General features: G+C 33.9%; 1 protein-coding gene across 1 annotated transcript in view; it reads left to right on the top strand.

The window, feature by feature from the left end:
* The window catches only part of lrba (LPS-responsive vesicle trafficking, beach and anchor containing), a 503,640-nt gene that overhangs the window by 88,190 nt on the left and 395,450 nt on the right, over positions 1 to 20,000 (top strand). Inside the window, exons 10-13 of the mRNA XM_062033425.1 lie at positions 1 to 159; positions 8,336 to 8,469; positions 13,408 to 13,516; positions 15,992 to 16,144. The exon at positions 1 to 159 is cut by the window's left edge and continues 39 nt beyond it. Of these exons, the coding sequence (XP_061889409.1) occupies positions 1 to 159; positions 8,336 to 8,469; positions 13,408 to 13,516; positions 15,992 to 16,144 (555 nt within the window). The remainder of the gene's footprint in view (positions 160 to 8,335; positions 8,470 to 13,407; positions 13,517 to 15,991; positions 16,145 to 20,000) is intronic.

Raw genomic sequence — 20,000 nt, 5'->3', positions numbered from 1 at the left:
GCGGAGCACCACAAGTCCCTGCTGTACGACGGCAAGCTGTCCTCCTGCATCGCCTTTGCCTACAACCCTCGCGCCACAGACGCCCAGCTCTGCCTGGAGTCCTCCCCGAAGGACAACGCATCCATTTTTGTCCATTCGCCACATGCGCTCATGCTCCAGGTAACCTTCTTTCCACCAACACTTTTCTGTACTCCATCACGCTAAAGAGAGAGACACAGTTGGCGCCTTTTCAATTTAGCAGCCTCATTAAAGACTGCACCTGCTGGAAACACCTCCACGTCTGCTGATTATAGAAACACAAACTTTTTGACAAAGTTACCTTTTTTCTAGAGATGGGCCTGGCCAAAATTTGGCTTTTTCATTTGTATATTTTATTAAATCAGTCCAACAAAATAATATACAATAATTAGAGATGTCCTTTAATGGCTTTTTTGCCGATATTTGATATTCCGATATTGTCCAACTCTTAATTACCGATTCCGATATCAACCAATATATACAGTGGTGGAATTAACACATTATTATGCCTAATTTTGTTGTGATGCCCCGCTGGATGCATTAAACCAGGGGTCACCAACGCGGTGCCCGCGGGCACCAGGTAGCCCGTAAGGACCCGATGAGTAGCCCGCTGGTCTGTTCTAAAAATAGCTCAAATAGCAGCACTTACCAGTGAGCTGCATCTATTTTTTAAATTGTATTTATTTACTAGCAAGCTGGTCTCGCTTTGCTCGACATTTTTAATTCTAAGAGAGACAAAACTCAAATAGAATTTGGAAATCCAAGAAAATATTTTAAAGACTTGCTCTTCACTTGTTTAAATAAATTCATAAATTTTTTTACTTTGCTTCTTATAACTTTCATAAAGACAATTTTAGAGAAAAAATACAACCTTAAAAATGATTTTAGGATTTTTAAACCAATATACCTTTTTACCTTTTAAATTCCTTCCTCTTCTTTCCTGACAATTTAAATCAATGTTCAAGTACATTTTTTTATTTCATTGTAAAGAATAATAAATACATTTTAATTTAATTCTTCATTTTAGCTTCTGTTTTTTCGACAAAGAATATTTGTGAAATATTTCTTCAAACTTATTATGATTAAAATTCAAAAAAATTATTCTGGCAAATCTAAAAAATCTGTAGAATCAAATTTAAATCTTATTTCAAAGTCTTTTGAATTTCTTTTAAAATTTTTGTTCTGGAAAATCTAGAAGAAATAATGATTTGTCTTTGTTAGAAATATAGCTTGGTCCAATTTGTTATATATTCTAACAAAGTGTAGATTGGATTTTATCCTATTTAAAACATGTCATCAAAATTCTAAAATTAATCTTTATCAGGAAAAATTACTAATGATGTTCCATAAATTATTTTTTTAATTTTTTCAAAAACATTCGAATTAGCTAGTTTTTCTCTTCTTTTTTTCGGTTGAATTTTGAATTTTAAAGAGTCGAAATTGAAGATAAACTATGTTTCAAAATGTAATTGTCATTTTTTTTGTGTTTTCTCCTCTTTTAAACCGATTAATTAAGTGTAAATATCATTAATTATTAATAATAACATAGAGTTAAAGGTAAATTGAGCAAATTGGCTATTTCTGGCAATTTATTTAAGTGTGTATCAAACTGGTAGCCCTTCGCATTAATCAGTACCCAAGAAGTAGCTCTTGGTTTCAAAAAGGTTGGTGACCCCTGCATTAAACAATGTAAAAAGGTTTTCCAAAATAAATCAACTCAAGTTATGGAAAAAAATGCCAACATGGCACTGCCATATTTATTATTGAAGTCACAAAGTGCATTATTTTTTTTAACATGCCTCAAAACATGCCTCGGGGTTGAGGTGGGAGGGGGTAGGGGGCAGCGGGGGGTGTATATTGTAGCGTCCCGGAAGAGTTAGTGCTGCAAGGGGTTCTGGGTATTTGTTCTGTTGTGTTTATGTTGTGTTACGGTGCGGATGTTCTCCCGAAATGTGTTTGTCATTCTTGTTTGGTGTGGGTTCACAGTGTGGCGCATATTTGTAACAGTGTTAAAGTTGTTTATACGGCCACCCTCAGTGTGACCTGTATGGCTGTTGACCAAGTATGCTTGCATTCACTTGTGTGTGTGAAAAGCCGTAAGTATTAAGTGATTGGGCCGGCACGCAAAGGCAGTGCCTTTAAGGTTTATTGGTGCTCTGTACTTCTCCCTACATCCGTGTACACAGCAACCTTTTAAAAAGTCATACATTTTACTTTTTGAAACCGATACCGATAATTTCCGATATTACATTTTAAAGCATTTATCGGCCGATAATATCGGCAGTCCAATATTATCGGACATCTCTAACAATAATAATACAATTCCAATTCCAAATCCTGCAACATTCAGAATAGCAATCAATGGAGTAATTGAGAGGACACACAAACATGACACAAAACAATCCAAAAGTAGTCAAACAAAAATGAATAATATCAACAACAGTATCAATAGTAATAAGAATTCCAACATAGCAGTGATTAGAAATCCCCCATTAACATTATCATTACAGCCATTTATAAAAAAATCTAATTTAAACATTTAAAAATGAATAATATTGTCAGTGACTTACACTTGCATCACATCTCATAAGTTTGACAACACATCGTGTCCAATATTTTCCACAAAGATAAAATAAGTTATATTTTAGGTTCAATTAATAGTTAAAACAAATTTAAATAATGGATCCCATATTCCAATATATGACTCATTATTATCTCAACTAAATGCAGTTTTTTTTTACCGATATCTCCATAGCTTGTGTATACCAGTCAGTATGATTATCAACATCTATCCATTTAGCTAATATTACCCTTTTTGTTATTATGCATATTGAAAGAAATGGATTTTTACTTTTTGACACGTTACTAAATTGATGCAGATCACCAAGAATACAAGTTTGCAGTGTCATTAGGATGTTTATATTTAGGAATGTGATTGCTTCTTTTGTTGTTTTCAACCATAACTCTTTTCTTCTCTGACATTGCCACAATAAATTAACAACAGTTCCCTCAGCTGCCCGACACTTTATACATAACTTGCTATCTCCTGCACCGATTTTAAACATTTGGCATTTTGACGTATATCGGTATCGGCCTTTTTATTAATCCAACTACAATATAACTACATCAGCAGATACACTATATACAAGGGTTGTACGGTATACCGGTACTAGTATAGTATCGCGGTACTAATGAATCAAAAACGGTACTATACTCTGTTTGAAAAGTACCGGTTCCCCATATTTTATTTTTTAAAAGGCATGACGGTGCGTCGTCACGTCATGACATTGCTGGTTTTACGAGCAGAGGAGCATGTTCGGCAGCGCACAATCACAGAGTACTTACAAGCAGACACAGTGTGTAGACAGAAAAGAGAGAGTGAACGCATTTTGGCTTAAAAACTGACAATAAAGGTGAAGTTATAACACTGAAACACCCTCAGGAAGAGGTGCTTTAAGACATGGCTAGCTCACTAGCAGCTAACATCCATCTGCAGTCTGCAGTGTTTTAGCTACTTCTAAATCACTAATCCTCGCCTCCATGGCGACAAATAAAGTACGTTTCTTACAAGTAACATTATCACTGGAGGACGAGGAATAGCTAAACATGCTTCACTACACACCGTAGGAGGATACAATAGCTCACCAGCGTCAATGTAAACAAACGCCACGGGTGGATCTACACCTGACATCCACTGTAATGATACCAAGTACAGGAGCGTATCTAGTCGATACTACTATGACTACATCTATATTTTTTATCGTCACAAAATCTTTTTTTTGTTTTTAATTCTTATCTTCATAAACTCAGTAAATACGTCCCTGGACACATGAGAACTTAAATTATGACCAATGTATGATCCTGTAACTACTTGGTATCGGATTGATACCTAAATTTGTGGTATCATCCGAAACTAATGTAAAGTATTAAACAACAGAAGAATAAGTGATTATTACATTTTAACAGAAGTGTAGAAAGAACATTTTAAAACTGAAAATAAGCAGATATTAACAGTGAATGAACAAGTAGTTTAATAATCAATTTTTACAGCTTGTCCCTCATAATGTTGACAAAATAATAGGTGTATAAATGACACAATATGTTACTGCAGACTAATTAGGAGTCTTTGTTTGTTTACTTACTACTAAAAGACAAGTTGTCTAGTATGTTCACTATTTTATTTAAGGACTAAATTACAATAATAAACATATGTTTCATGTACCCTAAGATTTGTTGTTAAAATAAAGCCAATAATGACATTTGTTTGTGGTCCCCCTTTATTTTAAAAAGTATCGAAATATATTGGTATCGAGACAAACCTAATATATATACACATACCAGTCTTTAATATATAAAAAATAATTAGTGAAGTAGATATTAATAACCACAGTAGTCCCTGCTTGAGAAAAGTTCCCTTTTTTCCCCACTGCAGCATTAACACGGCTAAAAAGTCCAAACTTTGTGTAAATATTTTGACAAATAGGAGAGTTATTACGTTAGTAAAGAAGAGTCAGCAGCACCTCACACATTCTCCTACTTTCTGTAACATCCCGAAGAAATGATGTCAGCCAGCTTGAAAAATGTCTCAACTATAAACTACTTAAAGGAGCCCAGAATTGTTTTTTATTAAAATGTTAGCAATAATTCAGGGTTCCTCACGAGAAAACCTTACAATGTATTAAATCCCTCAGCTGCTATTAAATTGTAGACAATTGACTAAATGGTGAGTTATTGTGTTGTAGAGAAATTCCATATTTTTACCAATTTTCCCAGGAGATTTCCCATGTTTTGAAATGCAAATGTTGGTGCTCCTCTTAGACCCGTAATAAAGGTCAACATTATGTTGCTACTGGTCCCACATTTCGTAACAAGTTTTTTTATTTTTTTATCATTTATTTAATTTAATTTTAATCTTTTTGAGTATTAATGAATATAATTATATGTACATACAGTACAGGCCAAAAGTTTGGCCACACCTTCTCATTCAATCTTTATTTTCATGACTACATTGTAGATTGTCACATCAAAACTATGAATGAACACATGTGGGGTTATGTACTTAACAAAAAAAAAGGTGAAATAACTGAAAACATGTTTTATATTCTAGTTTCCCTTTGCTCTGATTACTGCTTTGCACACTCTTGGCATTCTCTCCATGAGCTTCAAGCACACCTGTGAAGTGAAAACCATTTCAGGTGACTACCTCTTGAAGCTCATGGAGAGAATGCCAAGAGTGTGCAAAGCAGTAATCAGAGCAAAGGGTGGCTATTTTGAAGAAACTAGAATATACACTACCGTTCAAAAGTTTGGGGTCACATTGAAATGTCCTTATTTTTGAAGGAAAAGCACTGTACTTTTCAATGAAGGTAACTTTAAACTAGTCTTAACTTTAAAGAAATACACTCTATACATTGCTAATGTGGTAAATGACTATTCTAGCTGCAAATGTTTGGTTTTTGGTGCAATATCTACATAGTTGTATAGAGGCCCATTTCCAGCAACTATCACTCCAGTGTTCTAATGGTACAATGTGTTTGCTCATTGGCTCAGAAGGCTAATTGATGATTAGAAAACCCTTGTGCAATCATGTTCACACATCTGAAAACAGTTTAGCTCGTTACAGAAGCTACAAAACGGACCTTTCTTTGAGCAGATTGAGTTTCTGGAGCATCACATTTGTGGGGTCAATTAAACGCTCCAAATGGCCAGAAAAAGAGAACTTTCATCTGAAACTCGACAGTCTATTCTTGTTCTTAGAAATGAAGGCTATTCCACTAAATTGTTTGGGTGACCCCAAACTTTTGAACGGTAGTGTATATTCAGTTATTTCACCTTTTTTTGTTAAGTACATAACTCCACATGTGTTCATTCATAGTTTTGATGTGACAATCTACAATGTAAATAATCATGAAAATAAAGAAAACACATTGAATGAGGTGTGTCCAAACTTTTGGCCTGTACTGTATATAGAAGAAAAAAAATAGAGCAAAAAAGCATAATTTAATGAGAAAAGCCTGAAATGTTGACACAAATAATGAATAACAAATATTTGTGTAGTTTAAATATATGTAAAGTAGGGCTGCAACAACTAATCGATTAAATCGATTATAAAAATAGTTGCCGATTAATTTAGTCATTGATTTGTTGGATCCATGCTATGCGCATGCACAGAGGCTTTTTAAAAAATTTTGAAAAAAAAAAATATATATATATATATATATATATATATATATATATATATATATATATATATATATATATATATATATATATATATATATATATATATATATATATATATATGTATATATATATATATATATATATATGTATATATATATATATATATATGTATATATATATATATATATATGTATATATATATATATATATATATATGTATATATATATATATATATATATATGTACATATATATATATATATATGTACATATATATATATATATATGTATATATATATGTATATATATATATATATATATATGTATGTATGTATATATATATATATATATATATATATATATATATATATATTTTATATATATATATATATATTTTATATATATATATATTTTTTTAAAAATAAAAAAAATAAACCTTTATTTATAATTTATAATTATGCACAAACAGCTGAGAAACAATAATCAAAATAAGTGTGGTGCCAGTATGCTGTTTTTTTTCAATAAAATACTGGAAAGGATAGAAATGTAGTTTGTCTCTTTTATCCGATTATTAATCGATTAATCGAAGTAATAATCGACAGATTAATCGATTATCAAATTAATCGTTAGTTGCAGCCCTAATGTAAAGTTTCTTTGGCCTCTTTATTTTTCCATTTAATTAGAAATAACATGACATCTACCACCCACACCCCTCTGTTGTATTTAATTAATGTATTTGTAGATACTACTTTGTTGTTTTTTTTGCTGTTCCTTTCTTTTTTGGGGGGAGGAGGGGGTGTCATGGTTGGGATATAAACAAAAATATTTTGACATTTAGGGCAGACAACCGATATATGATGTATGTGAATATGATGTAGTGGATAGGAATGTCTGATGCTGGATGTCAATAAATATAAAATGAAAAAAATAAATAAATAAAGAAAACGCATTGAATGAGAAGGTGTGTCCAAACCTTTGGCCTGTACTGTATGTATACATATATATATATATATATATATATATATATATATATATATATATATATATATATATATATATATATATATATATATATATATATATATATGTGTATGTGTATATATGTGTATGTGTATATATGTGTATGTGTATATATGTATATGTATATATATATATATATGTATATATATATATGTATATGTATATATATATGTATATGTATATATATATATATATGTATATATATATATGTATATGTATATATATATATATATATATATATATATATATATATATATATATGTATATATATATATGTATATGTATATATATGCTTTAACTTAAGGACCGCATAATTCCAATTAATAGGCTAGTGTTTTACGTATCTACCATTCAATTTCACTTGATCATATATATATATATATATATATATATATATATATATATATATATATATATATATATATATATATATATATATATATATATATATATATATATAATTATATTCATTAATACTCAAACATTTTAAATTAAAATTTACTTAAATAAATGATGGTATAGTATCATAACTTCTTGTAGTAACAGTGTGCAGGTTTAAGCTTGGTTTTCATTTTGGGAGCGTGTTTTTGCATCAACATTGAATGTTTGTGTCAATATGCATTATCACAATATAATGATTATATTAAAAACTCCATCTTCAGCCAAATGTATGTAATTTATACCGTCTATATTGCGCAACCCCAGGTTGCATATTACTTACAGATACGCCTCCCAAAGCAAGAAGCATATTGCAACGTATCCAGTAACAAACGTGTCTGCATCATTCAACTTACTGCGGCATTAGTGAATTATTGTGGCCACAAGGTGTCGGCCAAAACTATTTACCACTCTGCTTTAACTTAAGGACTGCATAATTCCAATTAATAGGCTAGTGTTTTACGTATCTACCATTCAATTTCACTTGATCAAGCCTTATCTATTTCACACTACAACATAATGAAAGTACATTTGTTTCCTGCTGATATTTAATGGGATCAATGACTGTATACATAATATTGTGTCTGAAGTGAAAAGGTGGCTGTGGGACACCTCTACTGTAAATATTGGTGCATATTAATTATAAGGTTTAACACCGCGTGTGTATGTGTCTGCAGGATGTGAAGGCGGTGGTGACTCATTCGGTTCAGAGCGGCATACACTCCATCGGCGGAGTGCAGGTCCTCTTCCCACTCTTTGCACAGCTGGATTTTTGCCAGCCCTCCAGCCACGAGCTGGACACCTCTGTCTGGTAACTATGGCAACGCACACGCACACTCATAATGATAATGATAATGATAGCGTAACTACTAGTGCTGTCAAAGTTAAGGCAATTAATCAAATTAATCCATCGTCATTAGTAATCTTCCTAGAAATTGTCGCGCAATCAACAGCGCAGATGGGTTCAAATCCTTTGCATAAAATGTAGATTGTCAATGTAGCTGGTTTGGTAAGATGGGATACAAGTAGGGATGTCCGATAATGGCTTTTTGCCGATATCCGATATTCCGATATTGTCCAACTCTTTAATTACCGATACCGATACTGATATATACAGTTGTGGAATTAACACATTATTATGCCTAATTTGGACAACCGGGTATGGTGAAGATAAGGTCCTTTTTTTTTTAAATTAATAAAATAAAATAAGATAAATACATTTAAAACATTTTCTTGAATAAAAAAGAAAGTAAAACAATATAAAATCAGTTACATAGAAACTAGTAATTAATGAAAATGAGTAAAATTAACTGTTAAAGGTTAGTACTATTAGTGGAGCAGCAGCACGCACAATCATGTGTGCTTACGGACTGTATCCCTTGCAGACTGTATTGATATATATTGATATATAATGTAGGAAGCAGAATATTAATAACAGAAAGAAACAACCCTTTTGTGTGAATGAGTGTAAATGGGGGAGGTTTTTTTGGGTTGGTGCACTAATTGTAAGTGTATCTTATGTTTTTTATGTGGATTTAATTAAAAAAAAACAAAAAAAAAAACCATACCGATAATAAAAAAAACAGATACCGATAATTTCCGATATTACATTTTAAAGCATTTATCGGCCGATAATATCGGCCGGCCGATATTATCGGACATCTCTAGATACAAGCTCAGGAAAAATGAAGATTGGTAGTCGAGAGGCACTTTTTTGTTGCAAAAAGTCTGTCTGGCGTCAAATCATGTCAAGACACCTCTTTTCAAACCAATCGCGCATTTCCGGCTTTCAAAATAAAAGTCTAACTAAGCTAACCAAAATGAAAAGTGGCTCACCTTGCGATCATGCTTTACTGTCAACGGTGTTTTGTTATGTAATCTGTAGGGGTGTAACGGTACACAAAAATTTGGGTTCGGTACGTACCTCGGTTTAGAGGTCACGGTTCGGTTCATTTTCGGTACAGTAAGAAAACAACAAAATATACATTTTTTGGTTATTTATTTACCAAATTTGCAAAATCTTCCACCAAAAATATTTTTCTTAGTGGAATATTTGGTGTGAAGTAATGGGAACCTTGGATAGGTCAATAATTCATCATAACATTGATTTTGATTCAATATTATGTAGGGATGTCCGATAATATCGGCCTGCCGATATTATCGGCCGATAAATGCGTTAAAATGTAATATCGGAAATTATCGGTGTCGGTTTTTTTATTATCTGTATCGTTTTTTTATTTTTATTTTTATTTTTTTTATTAAATCAACATAAAAAACACAAGATACACTTACAATTAGTGCACCAACCCAAAAAACCTCCCTCCCCCCATTTCTTTCTGTTATCAATATTCTGGTTCCTACATTATATATCAATATATATCAATACAGTCTGCAAGGGATACAGTCCGTAAGCACACATGATTGTGCGTGCTGCTGCTCCACTAATAATACTAATCTTTAACACTTCATTTTACTAATTTTCATTAATTACTAGTTTCTATGTAACTGTTTTTATATTGTTTTACTTTCTTTTTTATTCAAGAAAATGTTTTTAATTTAGTTATTTTATTTTAGTATTTTTTTGAAAAAGTACCTTATCTTCACCATACATGGTTGTCCAAATTAGGCATAATAATGTGTTAATTCCACGACTGCATATATCGGTTGATATCGGTATCGGTTGATATCGGTATCTGTAATTAAAGAGTTGGACAATATCGGAATATCGGATATCGGCAAAAAGCCATTATCGGACATCCCTAATATTATGTTTTGAGCAATGACAGTTTGAAAGAAAAAAAACAGCTTTGTTTTATTAGTCAACATTGCAACTTTTTCTAAATGACATTTAACTTTTAAGCTTTTTTATTTCACTTTTGTTATGTTTTTGTTTATTTGAATAGTATTTTTAGAATGTGCCGTGGGCCTTTAAAACATTAGCTGTGGGCCGCAAATGGCCTCCGGGGCACACTTTTGACACCCCTGCTATAGATAATAAAACATTAAATGTGATAAATCTATGGATAAAAAGCAGAGCCTGGCGACGCATGCGCGTTTATCATAACTCTTTCTCTCTCTCTCTCTGTCTCTGCCCCTCCCTCACCAATGCTGCTGTTTGTTTTGTTTTTAACCCCTTCTTAACCCTGAACGTACATTGAAAATACACGCAATCCTAACTCAAAATGCCGGACATTTGAGGCATTTAAGAAACTCCGCAAAAGAGGACATGTCCGGTGAAAAGAGGACGTATGGTCAGTCTATCCTAGCCCGTTAGCTGCTAGCATGCCGTGTGTTGTGCCTCGGTGTGCATTGTTTACACAACGTGCGTTACGCTACTTAATATGTCCGTGTGGAAACTCATTCGGTACACCTCCGAACCGAACCAACACCCCCGTACCGGAACGGTTCAATACAAATACACGTACCGTTACACCCCTAGTAATCTGTGATATTTCTACTAAATGAGGATTGTGGGTGGGGGGGAATTTTGTGGCAGGTTGAAATATTATTTATTTTCTTTTATAGCATGTTGTGGTTGAGAGTCCTTAATTACAGAATGTTTAGCAGTTTGAATATTATACTTTATTAATAAATAGAGGAAGCTAAATGGACAATGCTTGTCTTGTATATAGCTTTTCTACCTAGTAGCAATATGAATATCATGAAGTGGTTCAACATGTAATGTACAGAATATCAGAAGCATTTTTTCAGGTGGAAATATCACAGATTACATTACCAAACATCTTTGACAATCAAACCATGATCGTAACAATTCATATCTTGTTTTTATTAATGTGGAAAACTGGTATCCAGTGGCCTCAGTGGCCTTGTGGTTAGAGTGTCCGCCCTGAGATGGGTAGGTCGGGAGTTCAAACCCCGGCCAAGTCATACCAAAGACTATAAAAATGGGAGCCATTACCTCCCTGCTTGACACTCAGCATCAAGGGTTGGAATTGGGGGTTGAATCACCAAAAATGATTTCCGGGCGCGGTCACCACTGCTGCTCACTGCTCCCCTCACCTCCCAGTGGGTGATCAAGGGTGATGGGTCAAATGCAGAGAATAATTTTGCCACTTCTAGTGTGTGTGTGACAATCATTGGTACTTTACTTTACTTTATCTAAACATGGATGTGTAGCCCCTCTCCCCTGAATGCATGTGCTCCTAAATTCTATCAGTGATGCACCAACCAAGGTAAGGTTTTCACTGTCATTAAAAGCGTATTTATGTCCATTTTGTGTTGAGTTGATAAACGCAAAATGTTTAATAAACTTGTCATCAAAGCAGACAAACTGTCCATTCATAGTTTTAAAAACTTGATAAAAAATGATCTGTATGTTACACTTCCTAATGAAGAAAATATTTATTTGTCTGTGATAATCGTGATTAATTTCGAGTTAACTATGAGCAAAATGCGATGAATCCAGATTAAATATTTTAATAGTTTGACAGCCCTAATTTTAACATTAACCTCGTTTTATTTTTGTATGACAGTACAATGGCAACACTTTTATTCAATAATTCGCACTCCTGCCCTGCAAAAAGTCAGTGTTCAAAAACAAGAAAAAAAAAGAGGGGTATTTTACTTGAACTAAGCAAAATTATCTGCCAATAGAACAAGAAAATTGGGCTTGTCAAGACTTTCCAAAACAAATAAAATTAGCTAACCTCAATGAACCCAAAAATACATTAAAATAAGTATATTCTCACTAATAACAAGTGCAATTTTCTTGGTAGAAAAACAAATTAAACCTTTTTCCTCAATATGTTGAAAACTATGATTAATTTAAGCTCCTGTAGAACTTTGTAGTGTCTGGCCTGGTTCTGTAGGCTGTCAGTACTTTCAGTCCCTACACTGCAAAAAGTCAGTGTTCAAAAACAAGAAAAAAATACAAAAATGAGGGGTATTTTATTTGAACTAAGCAAAATGATCTGCCAATAGAACAAGAAAATTTGGCTTGTCAAGACTTTCCAAAACAAGTCAAATTAGCTAACCTCAATGAACCCAAAAATACATTAAAATAAGTATTTTCTCACTAATAACAAGTGCACTTTTCTTGGTAGAAAAAAAAAATAGACCTTTTTGCTCAATGTGTTGAAAAATATTCTTAAATAAAGTAAATGCTAGTGCCATTATCTTGACATAATGATATGCACTCGGCATCATGATTTTTTTTTTTAGCATCATGATTTTTTTTTTTACATGCTTGAAGTAAGAAATTATGACTTTAAAAAAGTAGTTTTCTACTTGTGAGTGTTGATGACACAGCTTTGCAACAGTTGATATTCTAGTTTCAAGCATGTTTTACTCAATATAGCTCATCAAATCTCAGCAACAAGCTGTAATATCTTACTGACATCATTTAGGAGCAAAACACTTAAAACAAGTAAAACACTCTAACATCAAATCTGCTTAGTGAGAAGAATTATCTTATCAGGCAGAAAGTAAGCAAATATCACCCTTATTTGAGATATTTCATCTTACTTAGATTTCACTTTTTGCAGTGTGCTTCGCAATTATAACCTGAATGGCGTCACATTTTGAGCTCCGCATGTGCCGCTGCGCTCGCCCTTCTTCCAGGCGACAATGCCTCACGATGGTGTTCCGCCAGCACAATGGGGACACGACACCCTCATTCAATCACATCCCATGTCGTGTGCGCCCTTCACACTCCCGGCTTTGTCAGCAGCTCACGCAGATTATTGTTACTGTCTGTCAGCGCTCTGACTGTTTGTTGTTTGCCTTCTAGCTGCACGCTGCTGTCCTTTGTCATGGAGCTCCTGAAGAACTCTGTGGCTATGCAAGAGCAGGTTCTGGCCTGCAAAGGCTTCCTGGTCATCGGGTACACTTTGGAGAAGGTAGGAAGTACAAATGCACATTTTTTTTGGGTGCTTCCAAGGCAAAAGAGGAACTCCTCCTCACCTTGGTCTGCATGTGCACTGCAAAAAGTCAGTGTTTAAAAACAAGAAAAAAAAATACAAAAGTTAGGGGTATTTTACTTGAACTAAGCAAAATTATCTGCCAATAGAACAAGAAAATTTGGCCTGTCAAGACTTTCCAAAACAAGTCAAATTAGCTAACCTCAATGAACCCAAAAATAGCTTAAAATAAGTATATTCTCACTAATAACAAGTGCACTTTTCTTGGTAGAAAAAAAAGAGACCTTTTTGCTCAATATGTTGAAAAATATTCTTAAATGAAGTAAATGCTAGTGCCATTATCTTGACATAATGATATGCGCTCGCCATTACATTTCTTGCATTTTCCCATCCATAAAATGACATCATCGCGCCAAGTGCGTGCTCTTTCAGTCAATTAGTGCGCAAGGAATATATAAATATATTGATGGATTGAAACTTTTATTAGTAGATTGCACAGTACAGTACAGTACATATTCCGTACAATTGACCACTAAATGGTAACACCCCAATAAGTTTTTCAACTTGTTTAAATCGGGGTCCACGTTAATCAATTCATGATACAAATATATACTATCATCATAATACAGTCATCACACAGGTTAATAATCAGAGTATATACATTGAATTATTTACATTATTTACAATCCGAGGGGTGGGATGTGGAGGGTTTGGTTGATATCAGCACTTCAGTCATCAACAATTGCATCATCAGAGAAATGGACATTGAAATAGTGTAGGACTGACTTGGTAGGATATGTACAGCGAGCAGAGAACATAGTGAGTTCAGATAGCATAAGAACAAGTATATACATTAGAAATACATTTGATTATTTACATTTGGTTATTTACAATCCGGGGAGGTGGGATGTGGAGGGGGGAGGGTGTTAGTCAAGGGTTGAAGTTGCCTGGAGGTGTTGTTTTAGTGTGGTATATATATATATATATATATATATATATATATATATATATATATATATATATATATATATATATATATATATATATATATATATATATATATATATGTATATATATATGTATATATATATGTATATATATGTATATATATATATGTATGTGCAAGAACTATTTCTGTTCAAAATAGTTAGAAATGTCACATGTTAAATGTTTAAATATTAACTGTCAGTTTGCTGTACTGTGCCAACTGTACTACTATATGAGTACATATGTTCTATTTTCATTTTTCATTTTTTTATTTATTTATTTATTTCAGGCAATGACATAAAAAAGTACAAAGTTGACAACACAAAATAATAAAAATTAATATAGTGCAAAAGGTAATGTACAGTATGTAATGCATGATTGTCCAGTTTTGCCTGAAAGGGAGTGGGAAGAAGATCATTTATTTAATCCCACCCCCAGTTCTCCATTCAGTGATTATTCACATGAGTCTCACTCTTACTTTGTTCACGGATTATAATACAGATGTTGTATCATAGTGGCATTACCACAGGTAACAATAATATTTACACTGTAACAATCATTTGTATCAACAATGTAGGAATAATGAATATACCAACTATGATAATAGACAACATAGCAATAATGGTATTAGACAACATAGCAATAATGGTAATAGACAACATAGCAATAATGGTAATAGACAACATAGCAATAATGGTAAGGAAACATTGAGCACATGTTACACTTTGAGACAGAGTACAACAGCAGGTCAAATTAAAGACCCTCATATCTATATTTGAACCAGACCCCATGTTTGTATAATAGTTTAAATCCATTAATAGTTTGGCATTGCTTGTGTTGCAAGTCCAGTTTGTTCCATAGTTTTACTCCGCATACAGACACACAAAAACATTTACGTGTGGTTTGAGCTCTCGGCAATAAGAAATATCCAAAGCCTCTCAAGTTATGAGCCTGCACTCGTCTTATAAGATTATTAATGTATTATATTTAACAAGGTCATCAAATTTGAGCAACTTTGATTGCATATTGTTTCATTGAAAATAAAACAGCAAAGTCCATTTGGCTGTCATCGGTTTTAATTATGAGACACAATTGTGTCAAAGTCATGATTTTTTATTTCATGCTTGAAATAAGAAATTATGACTTTAAAAAAGTAGTTTTCTACTTGTGAGTGTTGATGACACAGCTTTGCAACACTTGATATTCTAGTTTCAAGCATGTTTTACTCAATATAGCTCATTAAATCTCAGCTGTAATATCTTACTGACATCATTTAGGAGCAAAACACTTAAAACAAGTAAAACACTCTAACATCAAATCTGCTTAGTGAGAAGAATGATCTTATCAGACAGAAAATAAGCAAATATCACCCTTATTTGAGATATTCAATCTTACTTAGATTTCACTTTTTGCATGTGTCCTTCTCCCCCTTCCCTCCTCCTGCTTATTTCTGCCCGCTCTCTGCAGTCCTCCAAGGTCCACGTGACGCGGCCCGTCCTGGACATCGTCCTGGCCTTCTCCAGATACCTCAGCAACTTGCAGAACGGCATCTTGTTGCTCAAGCAGCTGTGCGACCACATTCTGTTCAACCCTGCCATTTGGATCCATGCCCCTGCCAAGGTAACCGTGGCAACTCCCAAATTTGCCCACCAATAACATAAACCAAAATACAGTCATCCCTCATAGGGCTCGCAATACAAGTGTTTTATATAGGTCTATCGCTAATTATTGATATTTTTTTAATGACCTATTCAAAACAAGGACTAGGAGAAAAATACAGTACAGGCCAAAAGTTTGGACACCTTCTCATTTAATACGTTTTCTTTATTTTCATGACTATTTACATTGTAGATTGTCACATCAAAACTATGAATGAACACATGTGGAGTTATGTACTTAACAAAAAAATGTGAAAACATGTTTTATATTCTAGTTTCTTCAAAATAGCCACCCTTTGCTCTGATTACTGCTTTGCACACTCTTGGCATTCTCTCCATGAGCTTCAAGCACACCTGTGAAGTGAAAACCATTTCAGGTGACTACCTCTTGAGGCTCATGGAGAGAATGCCAAGAGTGTGCAATGCAGTAATCAGAGCAAAGGGTGGCTATTTTGAAGGAACTAGAATATAAAACGTGTTTTCAGTTATTTCACCTTTTTTTGTTAAGTACATAACTCCACATGTGTTCATTCATAGTTTTGATGTGACAATCTACAATGTAAATAGTCATGAAAATAAAGAAAACACATTAAGGTGTCCAAACTTTTGGCCTGTACTGTGTATAAAATGTAAACATTTTTATTCAAAATGTAACCTTCCTCTGATTATAATCTTGTCAGTTATCAAGGCAGAAAGAAAAGGAAATGTCAACACAACCATGGAAAGCACTCAAACAACGAAAACAACATTTCTAAAAGAGAAAATCTGAGAAGAAGTATTTTCTGCAGGGTTATTGCCAGGAAATTACGGCTGTGTAACATTTAATCTGCTCTGTCATTCTTGTTTGATTTATGTTATGCAGTGATTATTTAAATAATATTAGATCAAATTACTATTATTTTAAAGTAGCACATTTCTTATGTTTTGTAATTTATTTTATTTATAAAGTCCTACACTTTAGTTCCTACCTGTTGTTTCTGTATACCCGAATAGGGAACGGACAAGGGTTGAAAAGAAAAAAAAGGTGAGCGCGGCTAAGGACTTCGGTCCATTTGAAAAAAATCCAAAAAACTGCCTGACTGTCGAGGTGACTTTTTCTTGTTTTATCGACAATTTCTTTGCTTTCTGCAGCACTCATCTTTAGTTTGCAGCAAGATGGCGCTAATGACCTTGATACTGTTACCTGGTTGGTTGTTAGCGTGTTCCTCCCACACTTCCTGTTTTTGCTAGGTTACCAGAGCGACAGTGTCTTTGCAACCAACCTTGTTCTGTAACTTCCGGTTTCCTTCCACCAAAAAACATATAGATATCGAACACATTTTTCATTTACGGTATATCCATTACGCGTCTATTGCAATCTATATATTGATATCGTTGTATCGGCCCTAGTCCCTGGCCATATTGTGGGTCTAAGTTTGTGGCGTCCCTCTATCGCAGATTTAAAACAATTTTTTTTAGCTCATTCTATTTATTTTTGTGGGGGGGGAAGTCTAAATTATGTCTATTTATGCATAGAAATAGGTAAATGAATAAAAAATATCAGTATCACAGTAGTATTGGCCACTAGATGGGACCAAACCAATGTTCAGTATCGGTGCCACTGATTGGTTGAGCCTCAGGCAGCATTACTATATTGGATTTAACCAGTGTAGAGTTGACTCTGCAGATGTTATTTCATGTTTAGCGGGCTCTCATAATGTAAAAATATATATTTAAGAGGTTATAAACTGTTATTTTATGATCTATCTATGAAAATAACATTTTATAAATAATGTACATTTATTAACTTCATCTACCATGGTCAGGCTTGGTAATAAACGAGGGTTTACATTAGTCCCTTTCAGATTCAAACTGTCGCCATCTTGAATCTCATTAACTACTGACACATTTTTTTGTGTCATGAAAGTCACAAAAGTGTAAAAAGAAGTTTACCACAACATTAACTGTTAAATTGTGTACCACTGCTTAATTTTATTGACTTATTAGGGCCCGCACGGACCATTGTCAAAGGAATCCCAAAGGGAGTCCTTTTGCAATAGGACGAAAAGGACCTATTGTTATTGTAAGGTTTTATTATTATTATACCGGCCGCCTCTTCGAGCTGCAATTTGACCCACTTAACATGCTTCAAAACTCACCATATTTGACACACACATCAGGACCTGCGAAAATTGCCATCTAATAAAAAAACCAAACCCCAAAACTCAAAATTGCGGTCTAGCGCCCCCTAGGAAAAAACAAAAACAAACTGCCTGTAACTCCCACTAGGAAGGTCGTAGAGACATGAAACAAAAACCTCTATGTAGGTCTCACTTAGACCTACATTTCATAATTTAACATCCTCGGGCAAAAACCAACAGGAAGTTGGCAATTTCCCCTTCAAGACAAAAGTTTACTAAAAACACTCATTTTTGCCTCTGAGCTGTAATTTGACCCCCTTAAAATACTTCAAAACTCACCAAACTTTTCACACACATCAGGATTGGTGGAAATTAAGATCTAATAAAAAAAAAGAACCCCAAAACTCAAAATTGCACTCTAGCGCAATTTTTGAATAAAACAGAGACAAAACTGCTCCTCAGAGGAAAACACAGACAAAACTGCTTGTAACTTCCGGTAGAAACGTCTTAGAGACATGAAACAAAAACCTCTATGTAGGTCTCACTTAGACCTACATTTCATAGATTGACATCCTTCAGCAAAAATCAACAGGAAGTTTGATATCCCCCCTTCAAAACAAAATTCTTGTAAAAAGCGGTCACCAAACATCAAACATAATCTCCTCTGAGCGCGTTTGTCGTTTCGGCTTCAAACTACTACAGGAGAGAGATTGAACCCTTCTGATTGACGGATACTCAAAGAGTTTTGATAAGTGCTACGGTTTTGATTTTACGAGCCTTCAAAGAAAAGAACCACTGTGCCGCAGCACCTAGGAAAAAAAACACAGACACAACTTCCTCTAACTCCCAGTACGAATATCGTAGAGACATGAAACAAAAACCTCTATGTAGGTCTGACTTAGAGCTAGATTTCATACACTGACATCCTTCAGCAAAAATCAACAGGAAGTTGGCAATCACCCCTTCAAAACAACATTTTCATAAAAACACTCATTTTTGCCTATTTGAGCTGTAATTTGACCCCCTTAAAATACTTCAAAACTCACCAAACTTTTTACACACACCAGGACTGGCGGAAATTGCGATCTAATAAAAAAACCGAACCCCAAAACTCAAAATTGCGCTGTAGCGCCCCCTAGGAATAAAACACACACAAAACTGCTCCTCGGAGGAAAACAGACAAAACTGCTTGTAACTTCCGGTAGGAACGTCTTACAGACATGAAACAAAAACCTCTATGTAGGTCTCACTTAGACCTACATTTCATAGATTGACATCCTTCAGCAAAAATCAACAGGAAGTTCGATATCCCCCCTTCAAAACAAAATTTTTGTAAAAAGCGGTCACCAAACATCAAACATTATCTCCTCTGAGCGCGTTTGTCGTTCCGGCTTCAAACTACTACAGGAGAGAGATTGAACCCTTCTGATTGACGGATACTCAAAGAGTTTTGATAAGTGCTACGGTTTTGATTTTACGAGCCTTCAAAGAAAAGAACCACTGTGCCGCAGCACCTAGGAAAAAAACACAGACACGACTTCCTCTAACTCCCAGTACGAATATCGTAGAGACATGAAACAAAAACCTCTATGTAGGTCTGACTTAGAGCTAGATTTCATACACTGACATCCTTCAGCAAAAATGAACAGGAAGTTGGCAATCACCCCTTCAAAACAAAATTTTCATAAAAACACTCAT

Source organism: Entelurus aequoreus, linkage group LG22 (genome assembly GCF_033978785.1).
Source record: "Entelurus aequoreus isolate RoL-2023_Sb linkage group LG22, RoL_Eaeq_v1.1, whole genome shotgun sequence".
Classification (NCBI taxonomy): Eukaryota; Metazoa; Chordata; class Actinopteri; order Syngnathiformes; family Syngnathidae; genus Entelurus; species Entelurus aequoreus.
The sequence above is the reverse complement of the archived record's forward strand: the minus strand, read 5'-3'. Positions and strand labels throughout refer to the sequence as shown.